We start from the raw sequence: 18,710 nt of genomic DNA, 5'->3' as shown, positions 1-18,710 counted from the left end.
TCATTACTAAAATTTACTTTTTGTCACAAGAAGAATCAAGCACAATAAACCGCCAACTATTCATCAAACTATATAGAATTAAGCACAAATCAAAGGTACCTAATCACTCCCTCTCATCTCTAACTTCATTTTGGTACCTAGTTTATAGCCTAAGGATGAGTGTTGACGGCGACTGGAGCTCGGAAGGCTCCGGCCTTCTTTCCTAGCAAGGAAAAGGCCTTTAAGCCCAAACCCATAGAGACTGGCCCTTGGGGCAGTGCCAACTTGAGCTATTGGCCCACTAAACCCTTGGCCCAAAACTTAAGGGCTTCGGCCCGTTGAACTTTAAACCCTATAACCCTTGGCCTCGGCTTTGAAGCCCAGGCCACCAAACCGAAGATCAAACCTTTTGGACCTAAGCCCAAGAACCTAGGCCCAAACACGATCCAACCCAGCAGCCCAGCTGAGCATAGCTGGCGCGTGGAGTACACGCGCCACAATTCACGACGGTGTTGGCAAAGTTTCTAGCAACTTTTCCGAAGACCCACGGCAGTGTGTGGGGGTACTCGAGGTCCCTCTTTATGTTTTTTGACATCCTGAATCCATTTATGACGTCTGTTTTCCGAAATTCAATCCTTTGATTATAGTTTTATTAATTGAACCCTTTATGTGCTTAGGTGCATTTATTAGCGGCGATTCTATCGTTCCTATTTCGTACGGCTCTTCAACGACGAAGTATCTGTGAGTGGACCCCTTTTAAAATGCATGTTTTAATAGTAGATATGCATACATGAAAAGCATGATTTAATGGTAACATTTTATAAGTAAATTGGATTTACATTATATGATTATCATGCTTTACTGAAAATATTTTGAAATACCATACTTTATCAAACTATTGTTCTTTGTAGTATATATGATGGATGACCATATGCCATAAAGATGTTTTGAGATATATATACCTATTTTTGGAAATATTATATTCAATGTTTTGCGCTTATCTAGTGGTCACTGTTCTGACTTCAGGCCGAGGAAGATATATGTAGATGGCTTCGGGCCAAGGGAGATATATGTAGATGGCTTTAGGCCAAGGAGATATATGTAGATGGCTCTGGGCCGAGGGATATATGCACTGGCTTCGGATCGAGAAATATAGTACCTACAAGCAATTTGATACCACAAGTTAGCACACTATACAATATATGTTTAATGAAGGTTTTATGGCATACTAGGATTTTTGGAAAAACCTATTACATATTATGCTATTGAGTTTTCATAAAACTTTGAGGGTTAGTATGTTGATAACTGTTTAAGTATTATATATATATATCAACTTGATCCACTCATGTTTGTTTTGCGCCTCCTCAGGATATAGGAATGAGGCTTACAATCCGAACTACGAGGTATTCCCCTACCAGTGATATCGTACCTTCATCTCTGCTTTGACATCCTTGTAATAACACCTTCTACTGTATTCTGAATTAGATATATGCTCTCAACATGTTATGCACTATCAGTATCTTTATCATTGTTGGCAATTGAATATTAATATATTATTTTATGTAGTTGGAACGAAATTTATACGCATGATTTACATGTTCTCAGCATATGCATTCATTAAATGGCTTGCGTCATCCTCGGGGTCGGCCAGCACGTGGCCATCTCGATATCCCTCGGATATCGGGATCGGTGCGTGTCAATGATCAAGTAACTTCCGACGACTATCCATTTCAGAAGAGGGGAATACATGCCTATATGCGAACCAACTATCCATTTCAGAAGAGGTAAAGAAAACATATTAACCTCATTATGGATCAATATAACGAGCATAGATCATATCACTAAAGTTGATACACTGGCCAAATTAAAGGTTTGCGGTCATATAATACAGTTTAATTCGCAGAAAAGTAAGCACACTTCTGACAGCTAGAGTCACTAGGTTGGCATAATGCAGTTTCTAATGTAAATAAGTGCCAATTCATCAAGATCAAACACAGACAACAAAATGAAAAAACTAACAAGAAAGAAAGGACTTAACTTTCCGGGCACCTTGAGTGGAATTTCTAAAATTGACATCTTTAGACAGAAAGGGAGGCGACCTGATCCCTTTAGTGTCTTGGAATCTGGACACCTTGGCAGTAACACTAGTTCCAGAACTACGAGAAACAACAAATGATGTGACAGCAGATGGCCTTTGATGTGCTTGGGTATCATAATTCTTAAAGGAGGATCTCTGCCCATCATCCCAAGTAGAACGAGACTCTGTGGACCTGGAAGCAAAAGAATGAGTTACGACATTTCTGATTTAACAGGACCACTGACAAATCAAAATAAAACACAGGAGTTACATTAAACAGAAATGACTTACATGCGAATAAATGCATACATGAAAATGTAAAGCACAGAATCACGTAGCTATTGCTAAACATAAAGGTCTGTACATGTATCAGAAAAGTATACACAACAACCATTATATTACAGAGGATGCTTGTTTGATAAAGTTAAAAAATATCTAACAACGGCTAGTATATCTTTCAAAAGAAACGAGGAAAAAAAAAAACTAATATTTGTACACTGTTATAGTCAAAACGTGCAAAACGTATATCCAGCTCCTTAGTTTAAAGCTACAGTAAGCTTATAGGTTAGTGTTTGTCTTTACACAGACAAGCCTCAAGCACTCAGTTCTCCAAGACCACATGCAAAAGTAACTCACCAAGGGGTAGAAGAGATGCTAATTGTAATTGGTTTTCTCAAATCATCTTAAACTCAAAATAATGAATGTACAATTACAGGCGTTGTCGTACCTATGAACTCCTGCAGATGGGTAAGGATGACTTGCAGCAGGATGAGCTCCTTCAAAAGCCAAAGGAGGTGAATGCAGCTGCCCTGAAGATTCAGGCAGCCTATGGTGAAATAAAATCAATAAGTTTTTAATACATAACGGAACCCAAATGCTCAATGGCTATTCAATAACAGGTGTTTATGCATAACTCAGGCACATTCATGCATCAATAATATATCACAACGCTATTTTTTTTCTATGACGTGTCATAAATTACACATACACCATAAGAATGTGGCAGCATAGAGACAGACACATACGGCAAAAATCATATAACACCAAGTGAAAAACATAATAATGAATTTAGATGTTTACTGTAACAAGGGATGTCCTTACCTATAGACTCCCGCAGATGGGTAAGGTTGACTCGCAGCAGGACGAACTCTTTCAAAGCCTAAGGGAGGAGAATACAGCTGCCCTGGAGCCTCAGGCCCCCTATGTTCAAATAGACACCAATAATATTTTACCAACCCCAAATGCTCGATGACTATTCAATCACAGGTTTTTATATGTGACTGAGCACATTCATACATCAATAATATATCACAGCACCATATTTTGCTATGACATATGCATATAAATTAAACATACAACAATAACTTTGTGATTGCATTGGGACTCCTGCAGGGATGACTCGCAGTAGAACGAGCTCCTTCAAAGGCCAAAGGACCTAGAGCTTCAGCCCCCGCTAACATAACCGAACCCAATCGCTCAATTGATATTCAATCATATATTTTTACAATGCTCTTTCAAATCAATCCAGACTTGCACATAACCCTTAAACCCAAAGAAGATATACAGATTTAGAAAGCTGACGTGAGCTATTTTTATAGAATTTGATTCAACAAGCACCCAAGAAATTGAACTCGATCACCCGAATGCATTCTTTTTCTTCAAAAAAAACTCTTCTACTCGTACAAAATTGGGCACAAAAGTCTGCCCGTTTATCCAAATTTCTGTCGTATGCTTAAACCAGAAAAAGTGAAATATAATATCCGAAATTCTTAGAGAGTAAAATACAAAAAAAAAAAAAAAAGATTGATACTTTGGATTAGTTTCGAATATCCAATAGAAACCCATGTGAGGAACAATGAACAAAATTTGAGAGAGCGAACCTGGACGGAGAACGCAGCGGAGCAGCGACGGAAAAAGGAGGGGTGGTCGGAGGAGAAAGCGAAGGCGGCCGACCGCAGCCAAAGTTTCCGAAAAGTGGCTACGATCCAGGCGGTCCTGTTGGTCCTGACGCCTTGCCTACATTTGTATGGTCAGAGTGTGTCTTCTCTTGCTGATGGTTTTGCTGTCTTTCCATTTTTTCAAACTTTTGAAGTCGCAAAGAAAGCCAGCAAGTTTTGAGCTTTGAAACTTGAAAGCATGAAGCGCGAAGTGACGATGTGGGGAATGGGCCATATTCAAGCCCCACTCAGCCCATTTGGAACTATCGGGCCTTTAGTCACACGGGCCGCATCACATAACCGATGACGAAAAGTTCAAATCAAATGTTGCACGACCTGATTCGTAAGAGCAAGTCCAGCCTGGCACCTGGGTGCTGGCACCAAGTGAAGAAAATGGCCCAGCATGCAGTGAATGAGCTCCAGCCCGCAAAAGTGACTGGCACCCAGCCCGTGCCAGTCAAGAGCCCAGCCCAAAATGGACAGACCCATAGGCCGGTCCTTTTCTTGGCGCGTGCACAACACGCGCTCCGCCTCGCGAGTAGTCGACAGCGTCTGCAGGCAGTGGGGCCCTCGTGCAGGGCAAGTGGACTTAGTCTGTCAAAGGGCTACGTGGCCCTCCTCAGAGCCGTTGGATTTCCAACGGCTAGTTTTTGTAGGCCGTTGGATTTCCAACGGTAAAAAAAATTTAAATTTCACTTTTAAATTGGACCGTCCGATCACAGATCAACGGTCCACATGTTTTTCACCAAAAATTAAAAAAAAAAAAAAAAAGGCCCAACGGTAAAAAATTTGACCGTTGGCCACGTGGCAGCGTGTTGGTTGTTGGATTTGATTATTTTTCAAATCCAACGGTCCAGATTAATTACAACATTAAAATTTATTAAAAATTAATTAAAATTTGTCAAAATTTTTTTAAAAAATACAGAAAATTTTTAAAAAATTAATTTTTTTTTCTATAAATACCTAACCCTCATCTTCCACCTTACACCACATTTCAATATTTTCTACACTTTCTACATTTGAATATTTTGTACACTTTGAGAGAAAAAAATGACTTCGTGGAAGCTCAGTGAAGATGTTACGTTGTGTGAATGTTGGGTTCGCACTACTCATGACCCGATTACGGGTAATGAGATGGATAAGCGAGAAATGTGGAGTAAAATTACGAAATCGTTTTGCGATGTACATGGAAAAGATGCCAGATCTAGTCAAGGTCTTCAAGGTCGTTGGAAAAAACTCAACGCATCCTTTACTTGTTGGAAAAACGCCCTCTCTCATGCTTCTGGTAATCTGCGTAGTGGGACAAGTTTAGCGGATGAGGTAACAATATTTTTATTTATTTATATGCATTCCACCCACATCAATATTTTAATTTATTTAATTTCTTATGTAATTTTTATGTAATATGCATTCCATGCCCATCAATATTTTATGTAATTTCTTATGTAATTTATATGCATTCCACGTCTATCAATATTTTAATTTATTTATTTGTGTTACACCCGTATTTTTTAATACTATCTTATCCCACATTTTTATAGACACTACAAGCACAAACATTCTACAATGCAAAGAACCATAACAAATCATTCAACAAATGGGAATGTTAGCAAATTGTCAAAGATTGCCCTAGATACAAAATTGTGGCAACCGGTCCAGAAGTTGTCATGCACGGTATGGGTCTACACAGTTCGCCAGAAGCAGACACAGCCGAACAAGAAGCCAACACATTTGAAGACACGGAAGGGACGCCTGAACAAGTGCCAGAGACCCAACCGACTCTTAGCGGAAATCTATTCAAAAAATAGTACGTTCGGATAATGACACGTGGCGTGACGAGATTGGTTAAAAATCTTATCGAAATCTTGCCTAAATTATTGTAAACAGGAAGTGACACGTGGGTTGTCGGGATTGGTTGAAAATCTTAGCGGAAATCTATTAAAAAAATAGTACGTTCGGATAATGACACGTGGCGTGACGAGATTGGTTAAAAATCCTATCCGAAATTAAAACTATTTTTTTTATATTATTTTATAAAATAATTATTTAATATTTTAAATGGACTGGGTGCCAGCGCATTTTGTAGGGGTGGAGATCGTTTGTGCCAGCGCATTTTTAGACTAGGTACCAGCACATTTTTTTTGGGGTGGAGATGCTTTGGCCTATTACTGTTCATTGGGTCTATTACTGTTCAATTAAGTGGATAAATGGGCTGGGTGCTGGCGCAAAGTGGATAGAGGTGGAGTTGCTCTAAGTGAAAGCTTCTGTCCCCGCTGCCCACGTGTTGGTCATCAACCAAGCTTCATCGTCCATCGTCTTTCCACGCGTCAGAACCTGACCTTCTTTGTTCGCTTCCACTGGTCTTCCATTAGCTGCGCCGATTCCAGTTTTTTTAGTAATTTTCAGAGAAACGCATCTGTGTTGCCTTCTTCTCAAGTGGCTGTAATTTCATGGTAAGCTGGATTAAAGCAGCTTCAAATTTTGGGTGCGTTTGAGAATTTTTTAGGTTTTTTCTGATTCTTGAAAAAATCTTAGTCTCTGTTAACACATCACTGCAATTTTAAATTAAACCTCTGAATTGGGCTGTTGTGTTGGTTGATGTTGGTTTTTTGTTTTTTTTAATTTTTTGTTTTGTTTTCTCACTGTTTTTGCGTCAAATGGAATGCAGATTGAGGAGCTTTAGAGGTTGGGAAGTAAGCATCTTTGATGGCTCTGTTTGACTGTCTAAGTCTTCATATTCCAGGTTTGCTTACTAACTGTTTGATCAAATGACTCTGTTTGTTAAATTTCAATGTGTATATGTATTGATTAAAGTGTGTACTGATATTACAAGTGAAAGACTCTTATGAAGAGCTAGGCAACCACAAAACAGCAATCTCCTTAGATTAAGCCATTAAGGAGAAAGAACCCTAAGGTGAGCTAGGCAATCACTGTTCTTTATCTCAGAAGTTGTGACTTATATGCAGGAATGAATGTTGTCTTAGCTAGATCGTTGTTTTAAACCAACCGGCTCATTTGTTGCTATTACTTTTCAGATTTTACTTATGTAGATACTGACTCTTCATTTTTCAAATGGTTGACAAATTGGATGATGAAACCATGGCAACAGAGCTTGGTCCACCTGTTTTTAAAGAGGCCTTATAAGGTAATATGCTCTGCCCCAATTTTACAAAGCTATTAGTAGGGATGGGCAATGGTTATGGCGGACGGGTAACCACGATTATTTACCCATAACCATTTATACACATACTCGCATAACTGTTTACCTGTTATGTAATTGCCTAAACGGTTATACCCATACCCATAACCGTTTATAAACGATTAACCATAATTATAACTGCATACTCATTTAACCGTAACTGTATACCTATTTATCCATACCCGTTTACCCATTTATCCATTTTTTAACCCATTTACCCCTTTTTGTGCCTATTTACGTATTTTTTTTAACCGTAATTGTATACAACTCCGATAATTGAAATAATAAAGACAAACGATAGTTTTAATCAATCAAGGTAATATAATATATTTGCTAATAAATGATTTTTTACTAACAAAATACCTCTCATTACTTGAGCAAGCATATTGGAAAGAAAATTCATGTTTTTTCAACATATTTTTCTTCCATACCCAAACAAGTATTCAATTATAACATCCATATGATTACAAAGTAAAGCTTCTAAAAACTCAAGGTAATCATTATCTTGAATACTAGATGATTCAAAGCTTCAAAACATTTCAAAACTAAACCCTTTCGAACACTAATGCTTTAAGCACATTCAATTACAAAGTCTTATCGACTGGTTGTCACTAAAAGAGGCCTACAAAATAAATGTATAAATTGAATTAGTATTCCAAAAGAAATGTTTTTAACCAGAGGTGTTGGCATACCAGTAAGATTCCTAGTTTTCTGTATAACTAGCGAATGCTTGAAATATGCTGCCTAGTTTTCTGTATTGATTCTCTGGTTTATCAAAACTAATGTGGAGAGCTGCCTGTAGGGTTTATATAGAAGAAGTCGTGGCCGAATAAAGATTAAAATTACGCTAAAATAGAGATTATCAAGGCTAATGGTAAACCAATAACTCCAAAGTAAAAAACAGAAATAAAGAATAACTCCAAACTAGTTTGTGAATTCAAACTAGTTTTACAAATATCAACCTAGTTTTACAATATTTTCAATCAGAATATTCAGTCTTCAGTCTTCCCTAATTTTAATTGGAATATGATATTCAATCAGTAATATGACTTCCCTAATTTTCAATCAAAAAAATTAAACAATACCCTGCATCACTAAACCCTAAAAATAAGAGATTTTCAATAAATTAATCAGTAATTAATCAGGTTAAGTAAGAAATTTGAGGGTAAAACGCACCTTGAAGGGTGGGTGGGGGGAGATCGAGATGGGGCATTGAGATGAGCAACAAGGGGAGAGAGCCAAGCAGCGATGAGAGAGAGATGAGCGGTGGAGATGAGAGGGAGCAACGAGGAGAGAGATGAGCGGCGAAGATGAGAGGGAGCAGCGAGGAGAGAGAGACAAGCGGCTGACGGACGCGAAGTCTAGTCCTGGCCTCCTGGCGGAGAGAACGAAAAGGTTACAAATTAGGTTTTTTGTTTTTTTTTTAATTTTATATATCTATTAAAATAAACGGATAACCGTTATAACCACAATTAATACACATAACCATTCATTTTAAATTTATGGATAAACGGTTATATCCATAACCATTTAATTATCTAAACGGTTATCCATAATTGTAACCACGAAATTTAAATGGACGGATAACCGCGGTTACCCATAACCGACGGGTATTTGCCCATCCCTAGCTCTTACATTAGTTTTTTCTTCCTCCTTTTGAACTCTTGACATGATTTCAGGATGTTGGAAGAGCCCTCTTCCGAGCACATGTCGAGGGTTAACTAAAGGTTAACAATTTGTATATTTATTATTTGTGCATTGAATAAGAATCAGATTATGGTTCATCAACACAAACTGATTTTGGCATATATACAAAATGAGATAATGTTTAAGCCTGACCTGTTTGTGGTGCCTCATCGAGAATTGCCACTAGCGCTTTTTGGATCAAACAACGTATGTCGTATAGCATCTTATCTTTGCACAGCATGTCGCTATTATTTTACTCCTTATTTACTTGGACTTATTTTTACATTAGGTTGGTGAAAGGCTTCTGCTCTTCCCAACTCAGATTATCATTACAAACAAAAGGATGCAGCATTGTTCACGTATTCCTTCCCGATGAGATGGGTTGGAAGGATCAAGCTGCCAACCACTGCTCAGTAGTCAAAGCACTATATTCAGATGGGTTGGAAGGATCTAGCTGCCAATTACTACTCAGTAGTCAAAGCACTATATTCTTTAAAGTACATCGGTAAAATAGGATCAACTATATTTTGAACAACTCTATATATGTATATTGGAGTTGTCAACAACTACTATATATTTTATATAAATACTCTGTACATGTTTTATGTTTATAGTTTTTACATATTTATGCACAATGCTTTTAGTCCCTTATTCTAACACTTACTTACATTACTTATAATCCATTTGACATTATTTGGAAATCATGGTTTTATAGAGAAGATATATGCTAACATGAATGCATGCATATATTATTTCCTCTTCAATTAAAGATAGAAATTCCTAAATGATAATATATATTAGGAATGCATGCATATATTATTACCTAGCAAGAAACTATAACACATTTAATAGGATTTAATTTATTGTCTATCAAGAAACTAGAAACCAGAACACATTGAATGCCATTCAAAATTTAAGATGCATTACCTTCTTTTGGTATAATATTTCAATGTTCTTTTTGACTCGGTGAAAATTTTATTTTGTGGACAATTTTTGGATGAAATATGATAAAGTATAATGCTTTCCGAGTTATTTTGTTTCAAGTCAGAGTAATTGGATTTTTCGTATGGTAGAAAGGAATTAGAATTTTGCATGAATAGAATTATTTGTTTTCACATTCCAAATTGAATGTAGTGTGTTTTATGTATGGTTGTATTAGTTGCAAGGAAATAAAATATTTATGCATTTTATTATCATAATAATATATTTTCATTTATTTAAAAATAGAGATTAATTGTAAATATAATACGTGCATATTTAACATAGCTTTTTTTTTCAATGTCATTTTCCAATTTTTAACGTTTTCTTTTGTTTATGCATTTGATTGAAGTGTTATTTCATCTTTTAACGCTTTTAATTGATTCATGTTTATGTTTGGATCAAGAAAGAAACGTTGCTAATGGCGTACCTGTGACAATGCAATATTGATATTGTGTCAATTTGGCTTTAGTTATTTGGTAAGAGAACTTACTTTAACCTCCCAAGTTAATTCATTTTGTGTTATCAGTTCTCTTAAGTGGAAGCAATAGGTATGTTTTATACAACATATTTTAAATTATTACATGAAAAATTACTTTCTAAAGATTGATGTGAAAATTTATAAACTGGATTTAAATGAATGAATTTAGCAAAGAAAACAAAAAATGAGAACTATTTTAAAATTTTTAAAATGTGTTCTAGGGTTTAATAAGAAAAGTTGTTCCATGAGTTGTGGTTTGAGGTTTATGTTTATGATATGAATAGAAATATGAATAAAATGCGCATACTTTATTTTTAATATTTTAAGAGATATAGTGTATTTGTCTGGAAAAATAGTGTATTTTAAGAGAAAATAACATCATCACTCCTACATGTGAAGTTTATTTATTCTTTCAATTATTCTGGAGAAAATTTGAGGCCAAGTTCTTCGCTCTTTTCAGTTTCTGCTGCTACTCGGTTGTCATCACACTATGTGATGAACTCTTCTCCTTCAAATATATCTTCTGATTGTATAATCTTCATGGTCTGTTTGGTCTATTCTATTTCCAATTGGATTCTTGCTGTTGGTTCTGTGTTTGAAGTTGGAAAAAACTCATATGTTGCTTTTACAGTTTGATTAATAGTTCTTAATTAGAATTGGCAAATTCTGTTACTAAACATTTTTTTTACTCATATTTCTAGATTTGGAGGTTCCTTCTGATTTAAGATGTAGATTGATGTTATCAAGAGTTTAAAATGTGATGTAAGACAGAAACTCATTATGATTTTGTGGAAAAATAAGCTTTTAAATGAAACTAAGCTGTAAAAGCAAAGTCAAGGTTAGGTTCAAGGGCTTTTAGAGGGTAAAATTGGGATTATGAATGGTATGGATGGGATTGGTTGAAGGATGTGATGGACACTAACTCTTAATTATGATGTTGTTAAAAAAAAGTCAAGGATAAGTTGAAGGGTTTGAAAGAAACTAAAGTGGGATTAATTGGAACTGAACGTTCACTAGAAATCAATATATTTTTAGGTGTATTCGGAATACAAAGTAGTATAATAAGTGGTATATATGGTTTATATTTTATGTACTTTTTCGTATAATCTCTTATGCCTTAGTTTAATTACTTTCTTGAATTCAATCTGTTTTTGTAAAAACTTGGTTGCAAGGCAAGTTAGGAAACGCAGCATAATAGGAAAATTGGGTTGCCACAATCACCCCCTTAACAGCAGATGAGTCTCATTTTGTCGTTTATTGGGATAAGAAGATTGGAGTCCCAAGAGAATTCATAATTAGAAATGAGCAAGAGTACTGGACGGAAGCTTTGTGTGCATTTTTTGACAATCAAGAGTACTGGACGGAAGTTTTTGTGCATTTTTGACAATCAAGAGTACTGGACGGAACTTTGAAAGGGTTTTGGTCTTTGAATTGGTATAAATTGCTTTTCTGACAATCAAGAGTCCTGGACGGGAGCTTTGGTGTTCCGGTAGACAACTTTTGTCATATTTTATTAATGCCACTGAAAGAATATTCCTTATATTTTGTGCATGTAAATAGCCCAACTTTTTGTAATCGGTTTGTATACAAGTACTACTGTCAACCGAAAACCACATAAGCTACTTTAGTAGAATATGTTGATCTAATCTTTTCTGTGCATAGATAGCCAAAAGTTATACCATCGTTATGTGGATTGTATCAATTAAATATTTTGTATGTAATAATCTTCCTAACTTTTCCAATGTAATAGACTAATAGTATTGATCTTCTACGACATAATCTTTTATATATTTTAACCATAATATCTCATACAATTTTTAATCTTGCAGTAAAGTGCGGGTAACAATAGTTATTTTGCTTTCAAAATTGATAGCAAATTTAAATTAATTTAAATTGATTATTAAATGTTTTGAATTCAATAATGAGTGGTGATTATTTTTTTTAGAAAAGATAATGGGTGATACTATTTACACATTTTTTTTACTTCTCACACATGTTTTTATTAATTTTTGTACTATAAATTTTTTCAATTCTTTCGATCAAACGACAAAAAATAAGGAGTGTGAGAAAATAAAGAGTGTGACTAGCATCACCTTTTAATAATTAATCAATTCACTCAGTTAGAAAATTTAATAATTAAAAAAAAATTTCTCACCATGCAACTAAACATTTGTCATGTGTTTTTTTACTTAATTTTGGTTAATTTTTTTTTAAATTAAAACAAAAATATTTAACGTAAAAGTTAACCAGAGTTGTGAAAAAATATATGACAAATAATTAGGTGTATGATAAGTATATAGTAATTTTAATAAAATGACCTCTGATATTTGGTGTGCCGTGTTTTCGACGAAAATCCTCTACTAATTTGGAATCTTCTGGAGATGATCCAACAGGCGATTTGATTGATTTTCCGTCCATGTTCAATGTTGGAATTTCCACATAAGTCTATATCAAAAGTTTCCCAAGAAAAGGCATCGACCAAAAAAAATCAGTGAGGAGAGTGAAGGACATGGCTGCACCTGCACTTGCACCACCAGGGCCAGTTCAGAAAACTGAGGAAGAATGGCGGGCTGTTCTCTCCCCGGAGCAGTTCAGGATTCTACGCGAGAAAGGAACTGAGTAATTCCTCTCTCTCTCTCTCTCTCTCTCTTTCTCTCTCTCTCTCTCTCTCTCTCTCTCTCTCTTCTTTTCTGCCTGTTCCTATTTCTAATTATGGTCATCATATTTTATACTGTGATCTATTTAGCTGTGTCTAATGTGCTGTTTGGATTTTGACGGGTACTGATCTTTTCTCTGGATTTTGTGATTGGTCTGGTTGATTGAAGAAATTTATGGATTTTGTTGTTCTTGCATGGAATATTCAATATTGTGTTTAAATCTTCTGTTTCTCTGATAATTTTTTTGTGTTCTTGTTGATTTAACTCATAAAAACATGTTATGAATTGCAAGGTTGTACAAAAAATTCCAAGTCTAATAATTTGTTAGCCACAGTAAAGTAGCATCTGCGACCAATTGGTAGAAGAAGACCCATGAAGGGTTTTAGTGTTTACTTGTTTACTAGTGTTGTTCAACTGTTTTTAGTCTACTTGCAAAACTAAGAGCCATTTGATAACCATTTCGTTTTTAGTTTTTAGTTTTTATGTTCCTTATTTTGTTAACACATTGAGGACCTTTACACTTTTTTCTTTCTTTTAATTTCCCCTATTTATGTATAAATAGAAATAGATTAAAGAGGAAATTACTCCTGTAGACCAGTTACCAATATAATACATGTTATATAATCCCCTCGCCTTGATTACAATGTTGGGGGATATTAGTATCTGCACAATGTGTGAATTGATTAGGTTACACTTGCTTACGGTTGGATTTGTGTAGGCCAAAATTCACTGGGGAATATGACAAGGTTTTTGAAGAAGGGGTTTACAAATGTGCTGGTTGTGGGACACCACTTTATAAGTCAACTACCAAGTTTGATTCCGGATGCGGTTGGCCTGCATTCTACGAGGGTCTGCCTGGAGCCATAAACCGATCGGTGCGTTCCTATTGCTGATAATGCAAATGTCGTTTGTTACTGTTTTTAACTAATGCATTTTGCTGACATTGGATGTAACTGAAACAACTATGTATGTACTTCAGCCTGACCCAGATGGGAGGAGAACTGAGATCACATGTGCAGCTTGCGGCGGTCACTTGGGACATGTTCTTAAAGGGGAAGGGCACAAGGTGCCGACAGATGAACGCCACTGTGTCAACAGCGTTTCCATCAAGCTTGTTCCTGAAACGTCTGCACTATGAGGTCTTTTGAGGTTGTCGTCTCCTCAGATCAAGCTGCTTTCGTACGCTTAAACCTTAATGCGCTTTCTGCCGTGTATGAAGAAAAGACAAAGATTGTTAATCTGAAATGCACTGTTTGTGAGTCGCTTGTTATGATACTTTATCTTAAGCTAAAGTGCCAATAAAACCTCTTTGTTTTAGTTTATTGTTTCATGGCCTGGGGGTGTTGCATGGATGAATTTTTCCCGCCTATACCTGCAACAACATTGGATTGTGTCAAATGTGATTTTTCTTCAGCACCTACAGGCACCGAGTGCCGTTGCACATTTGAAAGTTGGTTTGATCTAACGGCCTTAAAAAACATCGGTACTAGGTGCATGTAGGTACCGTAGAATCGGTCTCAAAGGTGCCAAGTTTAAGCAATTATTTGATGGGAAATTTGGAAAACAAACTGAATTCCCGTCGAGCATTTCATTGTGAAAATTATTCTTCGGGAAAATTATTCGGTTATCAAGTCTTCATCATCCCAGATCAAGCTGCTTTTGCTTGCACATTTGTTTGTTGTTAAAACGAAAATTTAAAAACAAACGTGGAGAATAAATGTTATTCTTGCATTACGGCGGGGATTCAAATTTCGTGTACTTTCTAACCTAATAAAATAATAAAAAAATTGCTGACTCGAAACTCGAAAGTCTTGACTAGTCCAACTGGTAAACCAAGCCCACAAGTGAAGGACACCGGACCAACCTCTCACTTTCACGGCGAATTGCCTCCTCATTTCCGTCCGCCGCCGGAAATAAAAAATGCCGAGAGTAAGGAAAGGGGAAAGCCCCACGAATCCAAACAAAAGAGCAGCAGCAGCAGATACACCACCACCGCCGACGGCCAGCAACCAACAACAACAACAACGGCAATGGCAGCCGCCCAGACTTCCCTCCAAATTTCAACTCCTCCAGCGGTCTATAGTCATGGACATCCTCTCAATCAAAACCCTCTTCGACTGCAGGTGCGTTTGCAAATCCTGGCTTACTCTAATTTCCGACCCTCAATTTTCCCTTCTCTGAGTGATCAAGACCTTCCCTCCCAAAAGCATAACAAGAAGGCTCGATTTTACCCGGATTGAGGAATCCTCCGGTTCTCGCTTTCGCTACGAAAAACTGAGGTTTACCCCCAAATTTAGCCTGCCCATTTCTGAATTTAATCTGATAAACTCTTGCAATGGTTTAGTTTGCTTGTCTGGACCCGAAAGAGGGGACCTTTTGTATGTCTGCAATCCAATTTTGGGCGAGTTCATCACCGTGCCGCGGAGCGATAGGGCATTATTCCTTGTCAGACAGCACGCCACCTTTACAGCAGAAAGAACCCATGCTCTGATGTGTTGCAGCATGGGCAGCGCCACCTTTTACAATATTTGTTTATTACATGCAATTGTTTAAATGCATGCGTGTATGTAAGATGTATATAAAAACATCAACTGCTATTACAGCAGTTACCAAGAATAATACAACAGAAATATTAAACTTAATATGGTATCAGAGCTTAGGCAATCCTTTGCTCTGCTCTGCCTTCACTCTTCCGCTGCTATACTGTGATCTGTTACTGCAGCAACCAGTGCACTGCAAACTGCACACTCGCAGAAGAACATACACAGCCATTAAGCACAGCCGCAGAGCACAGCCAAGCACAGCCACTGCACAGTGCACACTGCCTGCCGACATGGCAACTGATTCTTCCAGCAAACACACCAAATACGAAGATCCCAGCGATCCTCTTTATCTTCATCACTCTGATCAACCTGGAGCGATCCTCGTCACACACCCTTTGAATGACGAAAATTACTCCACTTGGAGCCGAGCCATGGTCATGGCCCTCAATGCCAAGAACAAGGAAGGATTCATCAATGGATCCATTAAAAGGCCCGAGTCTGCATCCACAAGTGAATTCCAACAGTGGACTCGTTGCAACAACCTCGTGAAATCCTGGCTGCTCAACTCTGTCTCGAAAGATATCGGAGCAAGTGTCATCTACAACAATGTTGCAGCTGATATTTGGAATGAGTTGAAGGAACGTTTCTCTCACACAAACAGTGTACATCTCTTCCATATTGAACAAGAGATACATGGAAGTGTTCAAGGAAATTTGAACATTGGTGCATATTATACCAAACTGAAAAGTTTTTGGGATGAACGTGATGCCATGTGCACTCTCCCAACCTGTACATGTGGAGCTGCAAAAGAATTAATGCAGTTTCAGCAAAGTCAGAAAACCATGAAGTTTCTCATGGGCCTCAATGAATCCTACGCTGCGGTTCGTGGGCAACTTTTACTTATGGATCCCCTCCCTGTTGTCAACAAAGCTTTCTCACTTATTATTCAAGATGAGAAGCAAAGAACAGTTTCAATACATGCTCCTGGAAGGTCCTCAGTCACCGACACTGCAGCTTTCGCCGTGCGGGATAACATGCGCAACTTTGGTAGGAATTTTTCTCCAAGAAATTCCCATCTAAAATGTGGTCGTTGTGATGCAACTGGACACACTTCAGATACCTGTCGTGCACACCTCAAGTGCGACTATTGTAATTGGAAAGGTCACACCATTGATCAATGCCGCAAAATGAAAAAGGCGAAAGACAACAGCAATAGGGGAGATTATCAGGATCGCAGGGGTTCCAATTCCAAGGCTAATCATGTTGATACCCAGCCAACGCCTCCAGCAACATTTTCTTCGTCCTACAGCCTCACTTCCGAGCAATATCACAATCTGCTTGCACTCCTTGATAAGAGTCAATCCAACTCCACATCTAATCATGTCGGTACCACCTCTACTATGAATAACTTGTCAGGTAGAGTTTTTTGTGCTTCTGCTCTCAATAAGGGAATGGACTGGATTTTCGATACAGGCGCCACAGATCACATGGTCTGCTCACCAAGCTTAATGACCACAAGTGTTCCGGTATACAATCGACAAGTGCACTTACCCAATCATGCACTTGCCGATGTCACACATATTGGCACAGTTCATCTCTCGAATGATCTCACCCTTCACAACGTGCTTTGTGTTCCATCATTTAAACTGAATTTAATTTCTGTCAGCAAACTTACTAATACCTCATCTTGCTTTGTCATCTTCACTGATAAAATGTGTCTACTTCAGGGCCAACGATCGGGGAAGATGATTGGGACGGGAACTGAACGAGAAGGACTCTACTACCTTGATAATGTGATGAAAACCAGGTGCAATTCAGCGTCAATTTTTGCCTCTCCTTCCCAGCTTTGGCATCAACGCCTTGGCCATCTTTCCAACAAGACCTTACGGCATCTCTCTACTTGCATTAAAAATTTGAATTTTTGTAGCATTGATGATTGTTTGATCTGTCCATTAGCCAAACAAACACGTGCTCCTTTTCCTTTGAGTTCTATCACCACAAAAGCTCCTTTTGAGTTAATTCATGTTGACATTTGGGGAGGTTACCATGTTCCCACTATCACAGGGGCACAATATTTCTTAACTATTGTGGATGATTTCTCAAGATGCACATGGGTTTATTTAATGAATCACAAATCAGATGCACGATCTTATCTCATCACTTTCATCCACCTTGTTGAAACACAATTTTCCACACGAGTCAAGGTTCTTCGTAGTGATAACGGTCCAGAATTTTTTATGACCCAATTTTTTTCAGATAAGGGGATTCTCCATCAAACAAGTTGTGTCTCTACTCCCCAACAAAATGGGGTAGCAGAGCGCAAACACCGCCACTTACTCAATGTTGCTAGAGCCTTACTTTTTCAATCTCATCTTCCTAAGAAATTTTGGGGTGATGCTATCCTCACTGCCACTTATCTCATAAATCGGACTCCCACTCCTCTTCTTCAAAGCAAATCACCCTATGAAATACTTCACCACAAACAGCCAGCGTATGCCCATTTACGAGTGTTTGGTTGCTTATGTTTTTCTTCCACCCACCACCATCGTCCCACAAAATTTGATGCAAGAGCCACACAGTGTCTTTTTCTTGGGTATCCATATGGCACAAAGGGATATCGAGTTTACGACCTTCACACGGGTAAAATCTTTATCTCCCGTGATGTTATTTTCCATGAACATGTGTTCCCTTTTTCATCTTCTGCTGCAGTTTCACCACTTGTGTTTCCACATACTCAAGATACTGCCTATGATGATCCCATCATTCATCCGTCCATTCTACCGGAGCAGGATTCCATCGATCCATCCTCTTCTTCGCCGGTGAGTCCTGTTTCGGTTTCATCTCCTTTTCTTTCCACCTCACCACCTCGGCTTAAACGACCCACTCATGCACCTGGTTATCTTCAACAATATCACATCGACATCAACCTCCCTTCTCGGTCCGTCCCTTCATCTCACTCGGCGTTGACCAAAGTACCAGGTACTCCTTACCCTTTGTCTGATGTCCTCACATACGATCGTTTATCTGCTCGACATCGTGCTTTCACCACTTCCATTTCAGCTGCCACAGAACCCAGCTCATTCTCACAGGCTATACGCGACCCTCACTGGCGTTTCGCTATGGAAGAAGAACTGGCAGCCCTTGCTGCGAATAGGACATGGTCTCTGCAACCA

General features: G+C 37.8%; 2 protein-coding genes and 2 long non-coding RNA genes across 5 annotated transcripts; 3 read left to right on the top strand and 1 right to left on the bottom strand.

Moving 5' to 3' along the window:
- Positions 1–1,766: 1,766 nt before the first annotated feature.
- On the bottom strand, positions 1,767–8,117 carry LOC148691916 (uncharacterized). 2 transcript variants are annotated; one of them, XR_015954977.1, is made up of 5 exons: positions 7,885–8,117; positions 3,937–4,072; positions 3,158–3,256; positions 2,784–2,882; positions 1,767–2,249 (listed from the first exon to the last, which is right to left on the bottom strand). It is a non-coding gene; the product is annotated as an uncharacterized LOC148691916 (long non-coding RNA). The 2 variants fall into 2 exon arrangements; XR_015954976.1 differs by lacking the exon at positions 7,885–8,117 and having other exon boundaries at positions 3,937–4,259.
- On the top strand, positions 6,299–7,480 carry LOC148691917 (uncharacterized). Its single transcript, XR_015954978.1, has 4 exons — positions 6,299–6,446; positions 6,662–6,736; positions 6,827–6,907; positions 7,103–7,480. It is a non-coding gene; the product is annotated as an uncharacterized LOC148691917 (long non-coding RNA).
- Positions 8,118–12,671: 4,554 nt separating the features above from the next.
- On the top strand, positions 12,672–14,316 carry LOC137737507 (peptide methionine sulfoxide reductase B5). The gene is made up of 3 exons (XM_068477012.2): positions 12,672–12,956; positions 13,713–13,869; positions 13,974–14,316. Exons 1-3 carry the CDS (start codon positions 12,847–12,849, stop codon positions 14,130–14,132), a joined length of 426 nt encoding a protein of 141 aa, XP_068333113.2. The 5' UTR covers positions 12,672–12,846; the 3' UTR covers positions 14,133–14,316.
- Positions 14,317–15,827: 1,511 nt separating this feature from the next.
- Positions 15,828–17,356, top strand: LOC148691915 (uncharacterized). Its single transcript, XM_088683593.1, has 2 exons — positions 15,828–16,953; positions 17,265–17,356. The coding sequence occupies exons 1-2, from the start codon at positions 15,828–15,830 to the stop codon at positions 17,300–17,302; spliced, it is 1,164 nt and encodes a 387-aa protein (XP_088539719.1). The 3' UTR covers positions 17,303–17,356.
- The last annotated feature ends 1,354 nt before the right edge of the window (positions 17,357–18,710 follow it).

This window comes from Pyrus communis, chromosome 13, assembly GCF_041283825.1.
Source record: "Pyrus communis isolate YQ-2024b chromosome 13, ASM4128382v1, whole genome shotgun sequence".
In the NCBI taxonomy this organism is placed as follows: Eukaryota; Viridiplantae; Streptophyta; class Magnoliopsida; order Rosales; family Rosaceae; genus Pyrus; species Pyrus communis.
Note: the sequence above shows the minus strand (reverse complement) of the source record. Positions and strands in the feature narration are given on the sequence as shown.